At 46.5% G+C, this 16,159-nt stretch overlaps 1 protein-coding gene across 12 annotated transcripts in view; it reads right to left on the bottom strand.

Moving 5' to 3' along the window:
• Positions 1-661: 661 nt before the first annotated feature.
• Positions 662-16,159, bottom strand: part of ZMIZ1 (zinc finger MIZ-type containing 1) — a 410,316-nt gene continuing 394,818 nt past the window's right edge. For 11 of the 12 annotated variants that reach the window (XM_077350892.1, XM_077350896.1, XM_077350895.1 and 8 more), the window contains 3 exons: positions 12,632-12,795; positions 11,190-11,441; positions 662-5,639 (listed from right to left, as the gene is read on the bottom strand). In XM_077350892.1, coding sequence (XP_077207007.1) covers positions 5,532-5,639; positions 11,190-11,441; positions 12,632-12,795 — 524 coding nt within the window. In that variant the 3' untranslated portion in view covers positions 662-5,531. The remainder of the gene's footprint in view (positions 5,640-11,189; positions 11,442-12,631; positions 12,796-16,159) is intronic. The other variant, XM_077350898.1, reaches the window with a different exon arrangement.

Raw genomic sequence — 16,159 nt, forward strand, 5'->3', positions numbered from 1 at the left:
AAGGGCTTATAGATTATTGGGGTTTTTCTTAACCTCCAACATATTTTCTGTTAACATGGCAATTCCAGCCAGCTTGTAGAGCCTGTCTGTCCATGGCCCCATGTTATAGATTTTCTGATCCACATGCCATGGCCCAAATCATAATTAGATACAATGATGCTGAAAATTTTGAACATTGTGAACCCCTAAGCTGCAATTTGTTGGCATATGAAGTTACTACAGTTCTATAATAGCTGCTGCTTTATCATTCCTAAGGTTTTTGAATGAGAACAACAGTGCAATTCTGAGCAGAGTTACATCCTTCTAAATCCATTGAAGTCAATAAGCTTAGAAGGCTGTAACTCTGCTTAGAATTGCAGAGTGAACCACTTTAGCAGCTGTTAGAAAAATGGTACCTCGTTCCCTTAATGCACAGGTACAGGGCAGAAAATTGTCATATCCAGAGATTTATGTCACCTAACTTCCTGTAGGGGAACCTTCCATTCCTTCAACACTGCAGACCACTATATACAATAAGAGGTAAATCCCAGACTAAGATCGTCTCCTGCAAGTTCAAAGTATAATAAATTCCTGATACCAGAACCCAAGACATCCCCACTCTTCTTCCTTTTTTTGTGGCAGTAAGTAGGAAATTCAGATTTACAAAAGAGCTGTCCATCCGTAATTTTTCCAAATTTATTTAGGAAAAAAAAATAACATGAGCAAAAATGAGAGTACTTTCAGTGTTACAAGAAAGTATATAAATGTCTAGCAATAGTCAATCTGATTTATTTTTTTAAATACAAAATAACCACATGAACACCTAATATACAGGTTTCATTTGAATACATATTTATTAGATAAATATTAGGTTGTCACATCATCTAACTACATACAGTTTTGCAAGACTAAAAATCACAATTATTTTTTCTGACCAGTTTTAAAGTATGAAATGATTGCATTGTACTGTACATACAATGTACAAACAAGAACAATGGCCATTTTTGCATGGTAACTTCAGATTGTACTTTTTTTTAAAATTCTCCTCTGATCACAATATCAAAAAATTGTACAAAGTATGAATTTGGTTACAATCCTTTTTTTTTATTTAATCCCCTTATTTTCTTCATTATTTTTGTAGCACCCTAAAAATACACAGGTGATAAGACTAGTACACATTAAGCTAATTATTACATGAAGGTAAAAACAAAAACAAACAAAAATGCAAGGAAAAAATCTTTCCACAAAGGATTTCCAGAGTATATTACAAGAAGTGAAACGAACGTGGAGACTTCACAAACGCTAACAAACAGGATTCATTTCCCACATAAGATGGAACTTCAAGCTTCATTTTTTGTCTCTGCAAAATAAAAACAAATGCACATTCCAAGGAAAATGAATGCATTTCTGTTAACATGTCTCTATTTTCCATTTACATATGTACAGATGTCCCTGGAGCCTCCACTGCAGACATTAATGTGTTTTCATTATTACATAATAATAATAATATAATAATAATAATAATAATAATATTGGCAGTAGAATTATAAGTCTCTAGGGGGTTCTTTTCCAGGTGGGCATCTATAGGGAAACAATTTTTAAAAAGGCCACACCAAAATGCCTCCAAAACAAAGGATTAACGCTAAAATACTTTGGGCGTAGAGTTCTGCCACCCCACCCAATAGAACTCCGCATTGTCCCATCGGGTTTCAACCTCATTCTAAGGTAATGGCAGTGAGCAGATTATAAATGAGCCATGTCAAATTCTCTGAAACAGATTTTGGGATGACAAGGAACTGCTTATGGGAAGGGGGCATTCATGGCTAATATTTTTATGGTTGCCCCTTAGATAATTATACCTTTAATACACAGCCAGACCCAGGCAATGGCTCTTGGTTGACATTAACCCAGCTACAATAGCCCTTAAAACTGAATATCATGCCCCCTTTGTACAAATCTAATGGTTAGACATAAAAACTACAGCTTTTAAAATGAGTGCAGAATTTGGTTGCTGTGGGGAAAACCACTTTCAATAATGGGACGTTACAGAAAGAGAGCCAATATGGTGTCCTCATGGGGGGCCTGGCCACGATGCAGCTCAGTCCCTTGTCATCTTGATGGAAGAACCACGTGGGCCACTCTGCACTTCGTGGAGGTCAGGCAGGCTCAAACCAAACCAAGTGTTACGGTGGTGGGGGAAAGTGCTGTCAAGTGACAGCTGACTTGTGGCGTCCCTGTAAGATTTCCAAGGTAAGAAACGACCAGAGGTGCTTCTGCCATTGTTGCCTCCATGCTCCTTGGTGGTCTCCCCTCCAAGTCCTGACCAGGGCTGGCCCTGCTTAGCTTCTGCGATCTGATGAGAGCAATTTGGCCTGGGCCACCCCAGACAGGGCATGCTCAATGATGGCATCTCTTTTTCTGCCTCCGCAGCAGGGCCTTTTGGTGCATTCACGCTGCCACCAGCAGAACTCCCGACCTCAACAGATCCAGGTTGAAATGGTTCTGTTTCCAGTTCAATTTTTTAAAAATGAAATCACTAATCTGGATGCTGGCACAACAGCAGAGAAGCCGCTTCATGAAAGGGATGCTAAAATCTGAACAGGCAAGATACAGTATATGGCTTAAAATAGGCCTGAATGACTTGCCAGACCCACGGTACCTTGCCTTTTTTGGAGATGCAGGTGTGACAACAGCTGGCTTCTGATCCCCTGATGGCTGTGATTTGTTGAACTGGTTGTCAGTTAGTTTAAAGCAAATGAGGATAATGGGACAATGCAAGGACGTTTGACTGCATCTCTTCCATTCTACACGGGGGGGGGGGGGGCTCAGAATGCACTTGAAACAAGAGGAAGCTCTAGGCAAACTGTGGCCCTCCAGATGTCCACGGACTACAATTCCCATGAGCCTCTGCCAGCATTCGCTGGGAATTGTAGTCCATGGACATCTGGAGGGCCACAGTTTGCTGACCCCTGGGTCTCTCACCACTACTGTGATACCACTTTAATTCTCAGGTGTTTAGTAATCAAGGTCCTTTGCAGGTGTACAGGATAGAAAAATCACATATTGGGCTGTCGTCTATTTACCTACATATGGGACATGTCAGGTGCAAATGACTTTTTGTTGTCTTGACTAAAGAAAATTAAAAGAAAAGATTTTACTCATAACAGTTCCTTTTCAGGGCAGTTCAGGACATTGGCCAGATCCATTAAACTGGATTAAGAAATGGATGGGGGGGCTCATTTTTCAAAAGGGGAAAAAGAAAGCTCCATCAATCCAAGAACCCTTAAAAAACAAACAAACAGAAGAGGACGTGTACTCCCCCCACAAAGACTATGTATTTGAAAACACAAGTATAACCAGATCAGGACAATGTTGAATATTATTATCAAAGACGATACTAAAATATTCACAAAAGATATTTACAATAGCAATTCTTAAAATAATTGATTTTTGCATAATGAACAGCGCTTCTTATGAAACAAACAAAAACAAAACCTCAATGAAAGGGGGAACAGGGAGAAAAGTAAGTGTCGAAACATCTCTACATAAAATGTTTTACAAATTCAACACTCCTACGGGAAAACAGAGGAACTAAAACTGCCATTTCCTGTAATATCTACAGCAAAGTGCTGTGAACTAGTATATATATATATCACAAGATGCATATACAGCTGTGGCGGTAGATGCTAAAAACAAAATACGCAAAGAATTTACAAGCATGACTTTGGTGACAAGAGCGAGTCCGGAATGGAATGGGTGGGTCACGCCATTCACAGGGGGCACGGTGGGCGGAGCTTACACACAGAAACCGACAAACACGAGTTCCATCGGACAGAACATGGAAAGCCTACGGCTGAAAATCAAATATGAGATATATTTGATTTGATTTCTGGAAGGGAAAGGAAGCCATCAAGGTCTTTTCTTTTATTCACAAAGAAAGCGAGATTTGCACATGGTGAGCAGAAGACAAAATGCTGGCCCGCCAGGGCACAGTTGGCACACATGCACGTCTTGACATACAGATACTATACATCAATTATACGAGAGAATGACCAAGAGCGCAGAAATGGGCCTAGGAGCGACAGGAAGCTCATGCAGGGGGGAGTCGAACACATGAAAAGCACAAAGACCACGGAAGCACTGTGGCAGGAGAGGCTGTGGTACTGTGGTACCAAAGGGACTTAACTTCCCGTGCCCATTGTCGTCCTTGGAAATATATATATAGCGTTAGAAAACAGTCCTGGCAGCTAAAAAAAGGTACAACGAACTGGAAAAGGAGAAAACGAGAAGTCTGAATTCCATGTCACAATCTGAAAAACGGAAAGGAAACGAACTTGGGGGAGGTGGAGGACAGCGAGGGTTGAGTCCAGTAGCACCTTAGGGACAACAAGATTTGCGGGGTGGAAGCTTCTGAGAGTCGTCCCCTCCGTCAGAGGCCAGGCTTTGGGTGTCTCTTCCTCCCAGGGCAAAGGCCTCTTTCAAGCCAGCCCTGTTCAATCCTATGGGGGGGGGCAGCTATTTCACCATCTGGCTGTTCTCCTTCCCTCCCTCCCCCGGCTAGGACTGTCTTCACTGCTCAGGTTAAGGAGAATCTTCGTGACATCCACCTTTCCTAGTTTCACATGGGGATGAGTTGATCCCCTCCCTCCCGTGTCATGGTCGTCTTGCTCACATGATGGCAAACAGGTCGATCCTTTGAAACGGAACCCCGTAAGAAAGAAAAGGGGGAAAGAGAAAGACAGAAAAAACAAACCAAAACAAGTCTCCAAGTTTCCGTGTCAGAGCAACGAGGCTACCCGGCCTACAAGATTTAAAAATTGCTACAATTTAGAAAAAAAACAGTTGCTGCAGCCCAGAGATTCACAGGCCGCTTCCTTCACACAGAAACGGCCATCTGAGGAACAGGCGCCTCCCTTTGTTGTGTGTGTGGTTTTCTCTTAGTTGTGACATCTTTATGGGTTTTGCGTTTGTGCTTTTTTGGTATGTGTTTTGTAGTTTGAGTTTGTTTGGCTAGTCTGAAGGCATTGCCAAATGAATCGTGTCCTTATTCCGTCTGACCCAAATTCACAGACTGGGGGAGGGAGAAAACGAACACAGTGGAAGAGACACCACACCGTAAAGGAAAAAGAAACCAAACCAAACCAATGGAAGAACACCGTCGGAAGGGCATCCTGAAACGGGTCGCTTCGAACAGTTCCGCTGCCTTTTCTTCCCTTGGTGAGACTGACTTCTGCCAGGATACGTCATGCGAGGCCATCTCCCAAGGCTCAGCTCTCCTTTCTCTGCAGACCTCACCAGTGAGGTTTCCTGTCGCTGCATAAACAGTCCGTGATGGGGAGTGGCGGGGCTTGGAGGCCCTCCGTCTTCTCGTCCTTGTTCTTTCTCCCCCACCGTTTGTGAAGCTTAATGTGAGCCAAGTGAGTTCTGAGATCAAGAACGTGTCCATCGTCTCCTCTCGTGGGGGCAAATGGGCGGTGTGGGATTCCTCACTGTGAAGCTACAGAGGTGTCAAACGAATGACAGGTGTCAGGGACGGAACACAGAAGAAGGCTTCAGTTGTTTTCAAAGAGTGAGAGAAGGTCATCGTTGCTATTGCTCGGTAAGTCAGGGGGATCCAGGTATGAAAGCAACTCATCTGGATTTGTCAGTTCGGGAAGCAGCTGTGGAATAAAGACAGAGGACATCTGAAGAAAGTACAAACGTACTGGCAAAATCACCACGTGGCAGAATTATAAGCTCATCTGAAGACACACTTGTTGGGTTGAGAAAGGACTGGTGTACCGGCCCAGTTACATTGTAAGGCTGCATGACTGACTTGCTAAGGGGAGGCGATTTATGTTTGAGGCTGTAACACTAAAGCAGTCAGTGGAGCCCTGGAGAGAGCTAAGCCCCATCCCTGTCAGCCACTGCAGGGGTTATTTTACTCCACTTGCTCCTGATAATCAGTGGCTCTCCAAGGTTGGGGCCCGGTGAGAACTCTCCTGGCCAGTGGAAGAGTCAGTCCATCCCTAAAAGCAGTCCTAGGAGTTGGAGCTGGAGGCTGGGAGGCAGGGTCTGGGTAGAGGATATCTTTGCCACTGAGTCTACTCCAAACCAGCCATTTCCTCCAAGGGAACAGATGTCTGTCATCTGGAGATCAGCTGTCATTTCAGGAGACTCCCAGATCCCACCTGGATGTCGACAATCCAACTACATGATATGTGATAAGATGGTAGTAACTTCTGCCAGTCTGAAGCCAACTGGTAACCATGGGCAGCTTTGGAGACCTCCTAGGTGGGGGGCAACCTGAGAAAGGGCCTTCTCAGTCATGGCACCAAGAGCATGGAATTCCCTCCCCGAGGAGAGTCATCTATCTCCTTGTGTTTCCCCACTGACTTCTCTGTTTTGGGCTAGCATTCCTTCACTGATTCTCACTGTTTACATTCTGAAGATTTTAGGGGTGGGGGGGGGGGGGGTGAAGTTGCTTTAACATGACTTTCTTTCCACAGTTTCTTAATTTTCTACAGTCTTGAAATAGTTGGACCAACCCTCTCACAGGTGGGGAAAAATGGCTTTCTTGCAGGAACAAATGCATGATTTTTTTGTCACCAAGGTTTTTTTTTTTGCATTTTCCTTACTTGTGTATTCCTGTTTTTTTAAGGGGGGGTAGTCCTGTTGCTCACATGTTTTGCTTCCTCTAGAGGTCAACTGGATATTATATTACTTTAGGTCTGGCATAAAAACCTCTGATTTAAATCTGGACATACAGTGGTGTAATATCAAATTAACCACTAGAGGGAGTAATAGGGAAGACAGTCCCCAGGTGGGACCTGGGCTCCCCTGGTATTACAGGTCATCTCCAGACTAAAGAGATCAGTTCCCCTGGAGGAAATGGCTGGACTCCATAGAATACTGAGATCCCTTCTCGCCCCAAATCCCATACACTCCTGGTTCCACCCCCAAAATCTCCAGAATTGGCAGCCTTGGGGAGCAAAACATCTGGAGAACAGGAAAAGCCTCTAGAGCATCAGGAATGAAGAATCAAGGAAAACAGGAATGCAGAAAAGTCCTCTGTGCCACATTACAGCACTACCCAGGAACAGGGATTCACACTATTTCAGTTGTGCAGGTAACTCACGCTTATTTTAATTCTGTTCTGCAGAAGGATAACTTAATGCTTTCAGGGACCTGGGCACCTGTCCTCTTTTTGTGCTGTTTCCCACCAGCAGGTGAGGACGTTTTCAGTCAGTGTTCCCATGTTCCTTCCATGGCCCTTCCTGTCCTGCCCTATGCTTTAATTGCTGCCGTTGTGTTTTTATATATGGATTTTACTTTTGTTTTTGTTTTTTCAAGATGCGTTTCATACCGCTAAGAGCCAGTGCGGTGTGTTGCTTAAGGCTTTTGGGACTACTATCTGAGAGACCCTGGAAGGTTGCTGGGTGTCCTTGGGCCAGTGACACTCTCTCTCTCTCAGCCTGACCTACCCGACAAGGTTTTTGTGAGGACAGAAAGGAAGAGAGGAGACTGATGTCAGCCCTTTTGGGTCCCATCAGGGGAGAAAAGTGGGGTACAATATTTTGCTTTGGTTTGTTAACCTAAGGTGACCAGATTGTCCCATTTTTGGAGGGATATCTGGGGGCACCTGGCAAATTGTACTTATGTTTAAATTAAAATATATATATTACAATACTATTTTTGCGTTCTATGCGTTCTATGAAACTTTTTGTTGCTCCATATAGACCACATTTTTAATCAAGAACTTTCCCCACCCCCACCCCCCGCACGGTCAATGCTGTCCGGCTTTACCTATGTTGAAATCTGGCCACCTTATAATTGCTTGACCTCCTGGGTGGGACAGAAAGGTGCAGTATACATTCTATGAACAAACGAACAAACAAACAAATGCTCCACTGGACAGTATTTTTCTCCCCTGTTCCTCCTAGGTCTGCAGCTTCCACTGAATTCTTTATGGCCAATGGGAGTGAGTCAACGTACATGTGGAACCCCCCTAAAGAACTTTATCAAAACACCTGCATCCTGCCAGTCTGTAACACCAGAATCCAAAATTTGTCCTTGCTTCAAATGCTGACCTTGGACTTATGGAGAGACCCTCCCCGGGGTGTTCACTAACGCAGGGGAGGGAGAGCAGGTGTGAGCTGCCCCTGCCCCTGCCCCTGCCCCTCTCCTCTGAGTGGTCTGTGAGAGGTGAGCGTGTGGAAGTGCCCGTGCACTCACCCTCTGCCCATGAATGGCAATGTTGCACAACCAGCTTCACAGACCCTGGGGAGGGGCTATGCATGGGCACTTTCTCTGCACATTCAACCTAGGATTGCCAGGCATTGGCAGGAAGGCTGGGGATATTTAATAACATGTGCATGCAACACTGACCATATCACTACATGGCTTTTGGCAGTGATAACAGGCATCACTGGAAATTCTGTGGTGAAATTATAGAGTTTCTGGTGATTCCTAGAGCTACCCCATGTCACTTTTGAATGTTACCCACAAATGATGTAGTGGCATCAGCCATGTTGCTTTTAAATTTTTTTGGTCCAGCCACAACTCCAAGGGGCAGCGGGCCACAGGGCTATGGTAAGCCTTGGTCATTCTGTGGAGACCACTTGGTAATTGAACGGAGGCGGGGGGGGGGGCAGACTGGCGTGCTTTTGCCCACTCGCTCCCCCTGCATGGTGAGTGAACACGCAAACAGGACGTCTGAGAAAGAGGGATGAAAAGCAAGCAGAGAATGGAACAGGACTCATGCAAAGCAGGGCATAGCATGTGACCCTCCTAGAGAAGCACGATAGTAATAATAATAAAAATAAAAATAAAAATAAAATTTCATTTAGAGCCTGCCCTACCCCAAAAGCTCAGGGCAGGTAACAACATATAGAACAAACAATAAATAACTCATTATAAACACTATCAGAATAAACTACAAAGTCACAGGTTAATTTCCAGTGGGTTTCAATGAAATCACTCCAAGGTCGCTGCCCCTCTTCTGGTAGAGGGGTGATGTAAATATATTTATTTATCTGGTGTTAGTTTGACTGATGTTTTGAGCAGGGAGGGCAGAATTCCAGTACTGTCTCCAGCCAACTGTAGGTCCGGGAGAATATGTCCCCCTCATAGGCCCTGCGGGGCCCTGATCTCATTAGGGAGAATATTCTTCCAAGTCGGGGCCAGGGCTGCAAATGCACCAGCCCTGGTTGAGGCCAGTTTAACATCTTTGGGGACGAGGACCTTGAGCAAGACGACTAGATTGTAAATGTATTTTGGGGACATGTCTCCCTAGCTTAGCTGAGTGTCCTAAAGGGGTGACTTTTGTATAAACAAAGTTCTTCCAAATCATATCAACTGGTACGTTGCCAAAAATATCAGCTAACTTAAGGACTTTCAGCAGCAGGCAGCAACTTTCTCACCTCTGCTATTCTGCTAGAAAAGAAAATGCTCCCAGAAATATTGGTCTTGGGGGAGGGGACAACTATAGAACAGCGTAAAGGGGGAACTGGAGATTTGCTCAGAGAGGGGGCAAATGATGAACATCACTGTCCCTATACACTGCCCCAGAGGGATGGACCAGAACCAATGGGATGAAATAAATTCAAAAGAAATTCCGTCTCAACATCCAGAAAAAGTTCCTCACAGTCAGAGAGGTTTCTCAGTGGAACAAGCTTCCTCAGGAGGTGGTGGGAATCTTTGGAGATTTTTAAACAGAGGCTGGAAAGCCATCTGACGGAGAGGCTGATTCCATGAAGTTTCAAGGGGGTGACAGTTTCAAGTGACAGTGGATGAGCGATAGGGTTATGAGTGTCCTGCACAGTGCAGGGGGTTGGACTAGATGACCTAGGAGCTTCCTTCCAACTCTATGATTCTACACCAGCTGAAATCCTTTCTCTGTGATCCCACCCCGTGTTCTGGCGAAATAGTTCGTGTGTATTCATGTTTATTCACATCTGTGCATCTATTCTCAAGGCCAGAGGAAGAAGCTGAAATTGTTTGTTAACCAGGGAGGGAGAAGGAGACGGAAGTTGCTTTTGGGACCTTTCCGGGGAGCTGGCATGGTGGCAGAAGGGGTGGTCCCCTGGGATGTGCAAGGGTGTAAAGGCATCATCTTTCCCGCCTCCAATCTCATGTAACTGTATTGTTCTCTACACAGATTTGGGAACTCCCCTGTGTCTATATTTCTTCTGCAGGGATTCATTGGGGATGGGCAAAAGAACCCCAATTTGGCTATTTGGCCATCAGATTTGGCACCCAACATGGGGCGCTTGTCTCTTCGGGAAGGAATCGGTCTTGACTCCTGTGAACTGCTGAAGGCGCCCAGACATTGTTTTTGTCTGCAGCTGTGGTTTCTGAATCTCTGGCCCAACTCCTCCCTGACACAAAGGCAATGCTGCCCCTGTGAAGAACCCTTCAAGGAGCAGCGGATTCCTCTCTCCAACGGTGAGTCCACTTGCATTCAGGGGGAGGCAGAGCCAAGTGGGGCTCCGGACTGAGGGGTGCAGAGTAAGTATAAAGCAGGCGTGTGTCTTGTTCAGGGGGCTGCTAAAGGACAGCGCTGTCAAGGGCAGAGTGAGTGCCTGTGTCTGATCTTGCCCTCCCTGTTTCTGATCCTTATTATGAGCTGCAGCCCCTAAGGCTGCACATTCCCTGTGCTTCTAAGCATTGGAGGGGCTACGTATATCTCTGCAGACAACCCCTGTCTCTCTGGATTGCTTGACAAGGTAAGAGTGCAGGTGAGTCTTGTGAGTCCTTACTCCTTTTATTTAGATGCTCATGGTTACAGGTATCAGAACTGTTATGCTGGGGCACGAAAGGATCACATGATCCTGCTGATCAGACAGGAGGGAAATGTAAAAAAAAAAATCCAATATTTCCTTTCTTCCCTGCTCTTGGTCTGCCTCCCCAAGTATTCCCAAGCTAGAATGTAGATTCCCTTAAAAAACAAAAAGTGCCCATACCCAGGATCACTCTACAAATACCAGCCGACCATGACTGAATGGAAATGCTCAAAGCGTTCCCCTTTCATGCCTGGGCCCCCCTCCGCTGCCCTCCCTCAAGGCACCGCCGACCAGACAGAAATGAGGCCCGCATCCTGCCTTGCCTGGACCAGTGGAAGGATGCCGGCCGTGTCCCGAATAAGGAGGGCACCGCTGGAGAAGAGGCTCCTCCCACCACTTTCAGGAGGTCGGTGCCAGCACGCGACTGACCGAAGGACCCCGACTTACATCCAGCGAAGGCTCCGGCATGTCGGAGGCGCCCTGCCCGCCGGCCTGGCCCTCTAAGGCTGCGGAGGGGTTAAAGGCCAGGTCACTGTGTGGATGGTTGCTGGAAGCGGCCTGCGGCGGCTGCCGGCTCTGCTGGGTAGGCGGACCGCTGTGATGTAATGGCTGCCCTGACTGGCTGCTGGGATGAGGGACGTGCAAACCTTGCGGCGGCAGGGAACTATGAGGCTGTTCAGTGCTGCCGGGATGAGGGATCTGCGGAGGAGGAGAAGAAGCAGGAAAGGCAAAGTGAGGCAAAGAGCTGGCGGGGGGCAGGGGGAGGTTCTGTTGTGAAACAGTCAACAGGCCATCACAATGGGAAACCGGAACTGCAGAAGCACCCACACGGAGAGGCACCGGCCACCGCAGGAAAAGGAGCCGGGGACTGCTGGCTTCTGATCTACGGAGTTTACCAACAAGGCAACAGATGGCTACCCTTGGGGTAGCAGGCAGAGGTTCCGGTGATTCTTTCCCTCACTTGTACCACCCATTAGTTGTCGGCGAACGCCTTACAAACTGACTGTTGTTGCATTGTACGTTCTGTACATAAATAAAAAATGTCCAGCAACATTTCTGTCCTGGGAAGTGTTGACATTTTCCACAGTTTAGTTTCTTCTACAAGATCTGAGCATGCAAGTGAGAACTGAACCCACAGCATGAGACGCATCATGTAGAAATTAAACTTTTGTGCCACCAGTAAACCAGGCCCCCGATGAAGCCTGCACACCAACCAGCTAGACACCATGAAGAAACCCTTGCATGATGGTTGGCCAAACCAGGTCATGTGATAAGGATGAATCCCTTCATATTAGACTTGCTCTCTGATGTGGGCACACGTCATGTATACAGATGAAGCAGCCTTAAGTTGGATCAGACCATCTAGGCTGGTACTGTCTACTCAGACTGATGGATACTCTCCAGGATCTTAAGGAAAGGAAAGGACTTTAACAATACCTTGTATCTGGCCCTTTATCTGTAGATGCTGGGGATTGAACCTGGGACCTTCTGTGTGGCTCTGCCCCTGGCCCAGCTTTGCTTATTCCTCAACTCTGCCCTACCTCCATGTCCATCTTGTGCTGGTCTCATAACTTGGCAGAAGCAGGCTCTAACCATCATATCCAAGCGTATGGTAAAAAAAAAATTCTTCCTCAATCCATTGTTGGTGTTACAAACTAGTTCAGGGGTGGCCAAACTGTGGCTCTTCAGATATCCGTGGACTACAATACTCATGAATTGTGCATGTTGGCAGGGGCTCATGGGAATTGTAGTCCATGGACATCTGAAGAGCCACAGTTTGGCCACCCCTGAGTAATATTCTCATCTATAACTGTGCTGCAAGATGGAGAGTGGAAGATTTGTTGTTTGGGGGGGAAATGAAGATGCAACCAAGAGGCGGGCCAACTTACGGGGTCCTGCATAGGGTGACTGAGGGGCTTGTCGAGGGCTGCCATGCTGCTGGGCATGTCGGGAGGGTGAGACAGCTGAGGCCCGTGCATGAAGTCGTTCATAGACGTCCCACCAGGATTCCCGTGTGGAAAATCGAAATTGCTGTGACCTTGGTAACTGTTGCCTAGATGGGTGGAGAAGAAGAAAAGGGTTACTCAGAAGGCATGCTAAGAAAGAATACTTTGCTGTGCAAAATTTGCAGACTGGATATCTTAGTATAGAAGTTATCTGCAAGGCCACTTGCCAGTAGCAAATATATGTATTCTGCGATGCCTTTTATGGACATGATCTTGAAACACATGTTAATGGGGAAGCAGCTGCAACATGCAGCTCTGAGCTAGAATGACAGAATAATAGCATTTGATGATACCTACAGGGCCATCTAATCCAACCCTCTGCACAATGCAGGAACTCACAACTACCTGCCTACCCACAGTGACCCCAATTTCATGCCCAAGTGATCCTCCCCCCACACCAAAAATATCCAGAATCCAGACTGGCCTGGAGGAAATTCACCTACTATCCCACAGTGACAATCAGCAATTCCCTGGGTATGCAAGGGAGACAAGAGACAAACGCTGGCACATCTCTTCCTGCCCACCCACTCACAATCTGCCTAAGTTCATAAAATCAGCATTTCTGTCCGATGACTATCTGGCCTCTGCTTAAAAACTTCCAAAGAAGGAGAACCCACCACCTCCCGAGGAAGCCTGTTGCACTGAGGAACTGCTCTGTCAGGAACTTCTTCCAAAAATTCTTTTGAATTAGTTTCAATCCACTGGTTCTGGTCTGACCCTCTGGGGCAACAGAAAACAACTCTGCTCCATCTTCTGTATGACAGCCCCTCAAGGATTTGGAGATGATCATATCACCTCTTAGTTATCTTCTCTCCAGGCTCAACCTTTCCTCATACGACGTGGTCTCCAAACCCCTCACCATTTTTGCAACCTGCCTCTGGACACACTCTAGATACTCTACCTCTTTCTTCCACCGATTTCCAGGTTTCCACTGAAGCCTCATTCCCTTCACTCAGTCATTTGGGAAATTGAACATTAACTGGCAGCATCTGACTCTCAGAACACTTTTTGACTCACTACACTGCTTAATATCAGTGCAGGACTGGCCAGGGTGTTTCTAGCGTGTTCCTAGGATGTCTTTGTGCATAAGGCTTGCAATCCTTGCTGTGCATTGAGAACTTTGCTATGGACCAGTCATTCCTTCCTATTCTTAATTGCTTTGTAAGGAAGCAATCAGTATTTTCTCCTCCCAGGAAGGGACATCCCTCAGTACATGCCAAGTCTGATTAATACTTCTCTTCGACAGCATACTTAGCGGGTCAGGATGCTGTCTGTTGTAGTTTTTCTGCTGACCTTAAGTACATTTATTTTTGGCTGACTCCACAAATCCCTGCTGGCTATGCTCTGTCAATTAAATTATCTGGCACTCTAAATGCTTCTCAGCTTGAAAACAGAGGAATTGGTACCGTTCCTTCTGAAATGTAAAAAAATGGCCACGAGGTAAATAGTAAGCTGATGTAGTGCAGATGGGAACTGACTAGGCATGGGCACGAACCCGGTCAAGAACCTTCAACACAGCGAAAATCGCCCAAGTTGCGGCTCGCAAAGCCAGGCCCACATGAGCTCACCTACACAAGCCTACCTCAACTCTTCATGTGGTTCTCCAAAGCACAGTGGTTTGTGGTGGAGCATGTCCATGGTGTCACAGCAGACACGCTGGTGCTGATCAACTGATCATCAAAGCATTGTGCGTGTGTGTGTGGGAATGTACTTTTGCAGCCCTGGAAACACCAATAGTGGCCTTCTAAAGCTCAACAGGCAGTGCTGGCCACCAACAAGAGAGCTCCCATTTCGCTTTATATTCTCAGCTCACGTGCAGCTGTTTTTTTCCCCACTGGCAGTTTTTGCAGCATGCAGGAAGAGTGAGAGAAGGGAGCTGCTGGATTACTGTGGAGAAAAATTTGTCCGTGTGAAAAGTGGGCTGGGTGTTTCATGCTTCAGGGCTCTGAGGTACCTGTCTGTCTGTTCATGCCAAACTGAGGGGCTTGGCTACTGGGTTCTTCAGATGTGGACCTCCCCTTATGGCTATCTCTTCCTGTTTGAGTTTGTGTAAGGTGGACTCAAGGCTCTGAACCACCTGTCTTTCTCTCTCTGCTCACGCTGAGCAGAGGGGCTGGCAGTGCTCCAAAACTGCAGAGCATCCTTCAACAGGTGAAGCACGCATGCCAGGCCGACGAGATGTTCCCCCTGTGGCTCCACAGTGAGTTGGGCATGTCCGGCCCACAGGTCTACCGCACTGCGAGCCTGAATCTGTTTGGAAAATGTAAAATTTTGGGATGGTTTGTGGATCTTGCAGACCCACAACCATGAACCTCAATATTCCTGGTTTGTACCCATCCCTAGGACTGGCACACTTGTCTATGCACGTTACTAGGCTTAGCAAGACTTCCTGTCCACATGTTAACTCACTGGGAAGGGAGGCAGTGGCCCTGTGACCACCGGGTGCCCTGTGCGGGAGGGACTCTATGTGGAGGAAGGACCCACATACACACCCACTGGCAGCAATGTTCTGAAACCAGTGTCACATACCTAAATCCTTTTTTTTCTTTTTTGCTACCCCCCCTACCCCCACACATGGCTTCTGTTCCTCCTCCAGATAAGGAAGCCTGGAACCCTTGGAATTCCAGAACTCGCCTTATTTCCCAATCCTCTTGTCCAGAACAGTAATTAGTTTCTTAGTGTGTTGGAAACCCCAATAACAAGTGTCTGAACAAGGGATGTAAAACAGCACACTGGATTTCTGTTTGTTTTGCACATTCCAGAAACAATCCCTGTGATCTAGTTGAAAAGAATGACAAGGAATCTCAAGACATATGCTGAGAAGAGTGCTACTCAGAAAACTAGGGAGGGGGATTCGTTGAGCTCATGCCTTGTATGATTCCCCTTCAAAATATGACAGCTGGAGAAGGAATTGGCTTAGGCACTGCCCCAAAGCCACAGTTGGAGGTCAGCCAGTATTGGATGGAGGAGCCAATAACTATGACATCACCATCATTTCAGGTCAAGCTCTAGGATGCGCCATGTCCTGCCAATTCCTAAGGGAAACTTTAGCTCCTGGGATCCCTTTGGCCAGGCCAGGCCAAACTCAGAAGCTGAACGCTCCCTCCCCCCCGCCCTCCGGCTCCCATCCTTCCTTGCTGGAGACACCCAGGGCTGGAGCTGCAGCAGGACCACGTTCTTTACCTGGAGGCTGAAGCTCTCGCGCAGATGCACACAAGACAAACGACAGTGAACACTGCAGAGTTCGCAGAACGGGATTTCATAAAAACCTCTTAAGAGAAGGGCTTGCACATTTGTCTACATCTACTTGGTGTAAGGATTTAAGTGCAGCTTTTATTAAGGAACTATTAATTCATGACTTGTTTTTCTTTCTTTAAGAGGTAGCACATCTATTCTAATTTTATGAGAAGA

This window comes from Paroedura picta, chromosome 8, assembly GCF_049243985.1.
Source record: "Paroedura picta isolate Pp20150507F chromosome 8, Ppicta_v3.0, whole genome shotgun sequence".
NCBI classification, from domain to species: domain Eukaryota; kingdom Metazoa; phylum Chordata; class Lepidosauria; order Squamata; family Gekkonidae; genus Paroedura; species Paroedura picta.